Raw genomic sequence first — 6,454 nt, 5'->3', positions numbered from 1 at the left:
CACTTGCCGGCCGGGCTCTGTTCCCCCGGGACACGAATGGAAGCCCGTCTCCCTCGCAGATGGGCACCTCGTCGGCTTCGCGCCTGCGCCTGGATCCCGTGTTGCCACACGCATTCATCAATTTAAGAAAAAAAATTTTTTTTAAAAAAAAAAATCAATATTTCCTTCGTAAAACCCAGAAGTATCCATGTCCAAACCTGTAAGCTTAGAAAAAAAAGTCAAAGCAGGGGAAAAAACTAATATGGCTCAAAACCCAATATGACACATATGTACCCTGTAGTCATCCTGTTACAGTCTTGAACGCTGCGTGCAACAGAAATCATTTACAGCTCGATCTGCTGGTGGTAACCAAAGCATGTGTTGCCGTCACCGCTGGCATGAACCCATCTGCACCCCCCTGTTCAGCACAAGGCGCACGCAACGAGTTCCCCCCAAGCACGCACCCCCACCGCCGGGCGGTGAGGGAAAAGGAGTGTCTCCGTTTTGGCGGTGTGCTGCTGCCAAGGATGGCTGAAATGCTGCTGCTGGCACCCACGTAGTACGGCATTCCTCCAAGGGGGAATTCAAACCATTTGTTTCATATTTCAGGCCTGACTCAGGACGTGCTGGGCGCCAGGCAGCATTCCCCGGGTGGTGGTGCAGGGGCTGATAGCCCTTAGTGCTGCACCCACCGCCTGCGCTGGCTGTCCAGCTGCCTCCGAAGGAGGCATCTCCTTTTGTGGGTCATATCCCAAGACCTGGATGCACTAAACGCTTGTTTGGAGCCATCCTATCTGACTAAAATGAACATTATTGTTTGAAAAATGTCTAAAGAGTCATAAAACACCCAGCTATACCATTTGCTGAGATGTGCTGGGAAGTTTTCCTTGAAAATCACAAATCAGAAGTTTTTCTTCATTGCTGATACATGGTGCCTCAATGCACCGGGAAACACTGTCCATTTGCTTTATGGTTTTGGACTTTAGTCACTTAAGATTCCTGTGCCTATACTCAGCACAGGTCCTACTTACACAGTTAGGTGGGAAGCCATTGCTATTAAGTAGGAAAACAAGATAAGCATTGCCCATTCAATTCACGATGTAGCAGAGGAGGCCCCAAAATCTTGTTGAATTTAGATACGAGAGTGGTATGAGCCACACCAGCCAGTGACGTCTGTGTAGATGATGGCCGTGCAAGGGAGCAGGCCTGATGTCACCTGTGAGGTTGTCCAAATCTGGCCAGGCACAGACCAACTTCGCTCTGCTTTGAAGGTGTCTCCTCTTCCTCAGGGCTCAGAGGGGCTCTCCTAATAAAAAGAATAATGGTATTTTTAGCAGAATATTGAGGCGTGTGGGGAATCAATCACACATGGAGAACTGGAAGTAGATCAAGTAATGTTACGTGCCGTAAGCGCTCTCTGAACAGAGCTGGTACATACTGTGTGCACTTAATTACCGGTATGCCATTAGCCAAGGTCTCCAGCATGGCTGTGCTGAAGCTCTAGCAGGACACAGTATGTCACCGGAGGATGGTTTTGCTTGACTGTTTTGATTCATGAAGCACTGCTGAATTATCTTGCAGGGAAGAAGGCCATCTGCTGAACGAGGAGACAACAGCCCCCACCACCTGGGAGTTTAACTCACAACGAGCTGTGTTCCACCCTGACGTGACAGATCCTGTAGCTGTAGGATGGCTCAAACGGCGTGCGTTTGGCTCCACGCAGTGGTTCGAATCTGTACAGCTGCCACAGATCAGACTTCTCTGATTTTTCAAGAGTCCCAGTAAAAAGAAACGGGTGTCAGTTTGAAGCAGTGGTTTTCACTGGCCCACAAGAGCGGTTTTGGTTTGTGAACTCCTCCAGCCACTTTCCAGTAGATGCAGAAGTTTAAGCTGGGTTGAAATTTGTCATATAATCACTTTGCTTTTCTTAGTCACCTCCCCTCATCCCATAGATGATATTCACAGACCACTCTAGGGCCTGCTGGCAGCGTGCTGACAGCCTCTGCTTCGTCAACGATCAAGAAGATCAAGTGTGTACAAACACGTTATATGGCCGTTCTCTGCATTCAGAGTTGCCAGAGTTTTCTTAGACTCTCTGCAGTGGGATGGGGGTTGAGGCAGGGCCAAATAGAAAAGGAAAAGAACAGAAGGGAGCAAAGCCAGAAGGAAAGCGAGCCAGCAAGGATTCAAGTAGGCAGTGGGAGAGGTACCTGGGACAATGCAGAGAATATTTGCCACCATGGCTTGTTGGAGTGCTCCCAACCATATAGGGGCTGCACTGTCCCAGGTGGCTTGATGAGAGACAAGGATATGTTGGCATCATACAGGATTTCACTTATTATGTGGGAAGTTGGCCATACCAGCAGTCATCTGAACCGCCTACCCACAAAGTCCTCTGCAGCCAGGTAAGTCAACAAGTCAGCTGCTGCCAGCCCAGCAGCAGATGTGGACTTGAGTCCTCAGCTGGAGGGAAGGAAGTTCTTTTGAGCACTACATGACCCAGTCCCTTGGTCTTCTACATGCTCACACAATATGCCCATTTTCTTTTACGAAAGAGGTAGTTGCAATTGTCTGTGAGACCAGTGTAATGCTCCTAGGTAAAACAGCAGCCGCAGGAATAGTTACACACTCACGTCCCCCTAAAACTAGGCAATTTCATAAAGGAAAAGAAATTTGACTTTTTCTTAAGCTCTCTGCACAGCTGCAACTGCTCAAAAAAGTCACTAACTCTCACATTTCACAAGCAAAGTGGTTTCAGCTGTTGCTGCAGCATCTCATGCTGGTTGCTGATAAGAAGCATCCAGCTGCCACTAGCAGCCTGGAGTCCCAGGTAGGATGGGCTTCTCCTTCCCTATGCCCACACTCAGCAGTTGTGAGCAGCTCAGTGCTGCTCTGCCTTCCAGCATCCCTCTCGCTCATCTGCCCTCCATTAGACACAGATATTGGGGGAACAACGGGGAGCAGCTGGCCAACCACCCACAAAGGGGGAAATGGGGCCACGCACCTCCCAGGCTCCTGCTCTCCTCCCCAGGAGCTGCCCTGTCCTCACCAGGATGAGGGTGGCTTCCCAGAGGGGGATTGCAGCAGCGGTGGTGATGTTTCACAAAGAAGGGAATTGCATTCACCTCAGGAGCTGGGATATGGAGAGGGACTGAGCTTTCCGCACCAGCACAAGACTGGCTGCAGCCCTGGCCAACGCAGTGAAAGGTGGCAGAAAGACCTGGGCCATCCTGCAAAATGCAGCTGCCCTTCCCAGCTCCTTACGGTGCTGAAACACCAGCCCTGGATCAGCCCGGTTGTGTCATGGAGCTTCACACCTTGGGTGCAGGTGTTACCACTGCAGCATGTCACCTTCCTCCTCCTCAGGCACCAACAATTTTCTGGCTTTTATAAAACAAAGGAGCAGGGTCATGGCTAATTTCAGATGCGTTTCCCTGTAGGGAACCCACTAGGCTGCAGCTTGTAGCGACCCCTCCCTCCCCAAACATTTAGATAAAATATTGCAACCTCTAAAAGAATAATCTTACAGACAAACATTTAGGACCTCTCATAGCTCGCACTAGCCTACCTATTAATAGTCGCTGCATTTTCACAGTAGTAGGGGGGGTAGGAGCCCATACATTTAGAACCAGAGAAGGCAGGCTCTCTATACCAAGCTAATCCCTTTTCATGCTGTCGGGTCTACAATACAACTAAGCAGCTTTAATTCTCATTAGCAAAGTGCTGCAGTACAGGAGAGCCATTTCATTTCTCTCTAATGCACTACAGCAAAAATCTATCTAGAACTGCTAGATAATTGGCAGTTATTTTCTTCTAAAGATTTCCGCAGATACAGAAGAGTCTCGATTTCAGGCAATTTGCAGACTCTTCTTTGAAACCAAGATGATGCATTTTCCTGGTTTATTTGGTTCTTCCCCATTTCTCTCACCCACTTGCTATTGTCACAAAAGGGGGAGAGGGGAAGGAAAGCAGGAAGAGCCAGGCAAAAATACGCAAATCCCAGAAGGAACAAAAATCCGAATACTTGTTATAACTTTTTTTCTGGTAGCTGTTTCCCTAGGGGTTAATGCCACTTCAGCAGCAGTTTTTGAGAGTCATGGGGAACCTGAAAATTCCCCCCCCCCCAATAAAGCTGTCTGTTGTTGCTGTAGCCAACTATACAGTCATCATCTTTTCCTCTTCTTTATATCCTCTAGATGGTGCTTGTGTATCACTTTCTACACAAAATAAATCATGCTGCTGCTAATCAAGTTTGGAAATGGAGCTGAAGTGCTGTAGTACAGATCACTAGGAGCAGAGGGTTGTGGTGGACACCCTGGGTGGTTACCGGTCCAAGCCCCCACCAGAGAAAACAGTTGTCCTCAGCCTCTTCCCAAACGTGAGATACAGGACAGAAAAAAATCCTATGGCACATTTTTCTGGAATTGATGAAGACTAAAATCTGATTGTATTTCCTCTGTACCACACCTTAACACAGTGGTAGTGCACAAGGGTTCACCCTTTCTGTGCTCACTCGTGTCCAGTGTTAACTGGAGTTACAGAGCACATAGGACATCAAGTATACGTCTATAAAAGTACATGGGAAACAAAAGATTCTTGATCAAACTGTCATTTCCCAAATGCCAGAGCACCATGCTTTTCCATGAACAACACTGCCAAAGCTTGCAGCTTACAGCAATCCCAGCAAAATGGGAGCATGCCTCTGGACCACAGGAACAGAGGAAATTTCAGCACAAGAGGCTGGTGCAGGGAGGGAAAGCAAGCAGTGTTCTGCCTCACGAGCAGAGAAAGTGGGTACCTCTGGGTCTATTTGTCAGGAAAAAAAATCCATCCTGGAAAGAAAAAAACCCTCCCCTCAATCCTTTATTATTCCACTCTTCACTCTGGTTCAGTACACAGACAGGCCTAGAAGTACTGAAACGTAACAGAAATTAAATTCTGGCCACCCTTCTCCTTTACTCAATTTCAACACTATTAATTTAGTTTTGGGATAACCAGTATAGTAGTTTCCTCAGCCCAGCCTTCTCTACCTGTGCCCACCTGGAACCAAGTCATTTTTGTTTCCTCTTTTGCATTTACGCTCTTCAAATATTTGCAGACAAGCAACCCAGCTAGCCTCTGTTTGGACTCCTTATCTCAACAGGTTTCAGTCCTTAAAAATTCTCTCTTCCCTTCCCCACACCTTCTGTCTAAACTTACGAAGGGGTAATCATCAAACATGCTCTCTGGCAAACAAAGTTAGTGTTTACCCAGCTCTGAGCTGGACACGCAGTGGGCTTTGCTGGGGAAACCTGCCCATTAAATAGGAAGACAGCAGAGAGCAGCTGTGCTCTGTGGAAAATTGCTCTTGCTTCAGTTCTTGAAGCTACAGACATTTGCAGCCACCTTGTCAGGGAGGTGCGCACCCCCGCGTCAGTACAAAATGGGGTTGCCAGGTTAGAAACTTGGAGTTTTTCTACTACAAGGACAGGAACCACTATTTTTTAAGGTCTAAAAAGCCTTCTGTACCCAAAGCTTTCTTTGTTTTTTGCTTGTAAACATTTTATATGCAGGAAACGCCACCAAAAGACTGTAAATACCATGGCTAACTTCTTGTTAGCTAAGACTCCATTTTTATAGATGGGAAAGGTACAGTGACTTTTGCCCATGGTCACACTGAAGATAGGGAGCAGAGGTTACCAGCTTGCCTTCTATCTGGTGATATAATTTTCCATTTTTAGCCTAGGACATGCTCCTGGATTGTATCCTTGCCCTCTGCAGGTCATATGGCCAAGTGGCCATCTCTAGCTCTGTCAAGTTCACACCTCTTATTGCTAATAAATTAACCCATAAAATCATACTGCTTTCAGAGTATCAAAGAGAATATATATTTTTTTAAAAAGATCACTTAAGCCAGAAGTGGGTTAAACTTTTCAACTTTTTCCTGGCTTTGAAACTCAATGATGTCCCCATAGCCACGTAAGCTGTAGCAGTAGATATGTAGCTCCAGGTTTTGTGGCTACACAACCCTCCAACAGTATAGAGCCTGATCTCAGAAGGAAGGAAAGGAGCTTTAAACCATCTTCATCTGGATTTTTAAAGCACTGGTTCTCAAGCCTGACTTTCAGCACACTGAACGCACACAATCGCTTTACGTGTGTAAATAGGCATGTCTGCAAAAACACTGGTTTCCCTCGCTTCTCGTTAAAAGCGTATTTTAAAAAGGGGCAGCAAAAAAGCAAATAACGTGGCAGTAGCACAAGGCAGCGCCCGCAGTCCCAGGTGCGCCGGCTGCGGCCCCTGCCAGCTCCCTGCCCACGTCCCTCGGGTACACCTCGGGTACATATTTGCACTTCTGGTGCCTACTCCCTCCAGGGCTGTTGGAGTGCGTAGGGCAGCCCTCAGCTCCACCCCAGCCTGCTGCCTGCCCAAATTCACCTCCTCTTGCCCAGGAGGCAAAGACAGAGCCCTGCCGCACGCCGGGAGGGTGGGCAGG

The 6,454-nt window shown here is 47.7% G+C and overlaps 1 protein-coding gene across 1 annotated transcript in view; it reads right to left on the bottom strand.

Annotated features, from left to right (window-relative positions):
• The window catches only part of CAPN2 (calpain 2, (m/II) large subunit), a 27,997-nt gene extending 27,879 nt beyond the window's left edge, over window positions 1-118 (bottom strand). Inside the window, exon 1 of the mRNA XM_010577841.1 lies at window positions 4-118. Within this exon, the coding sequence (XP_010576143.1) occupies window positions 4-118 (115 nt within the window). The remainder of the gene's footprint in view (window positions 1-3) is intronic.
• Between the last annotated feature and the right edge of the window lie 6,336 nt (window positions 119-6,454).

Source organism: Haliaeetus leucocephalus, unplaced genomic scaffold (genome assembly GCF_000737465.1).
Source record: "Haliaeetus leucocephalus isolate CR32 unplaced genomic scaffold, Haliaeetus_leucocephalus-4.0 Scaffold577, whole genome shotgun sequence".
Lineage (NCBI taxonomy): Eukaryota > Metazoa > Chordata > Aves > Accipitriformes > Accipitridae > Haliaeetus > Haliaeetus leucocephalus.
Note: the sequence above shows the minus strand (reverse complement) of the source record. Positions and strands in the feature narration are given on the sequence as shown.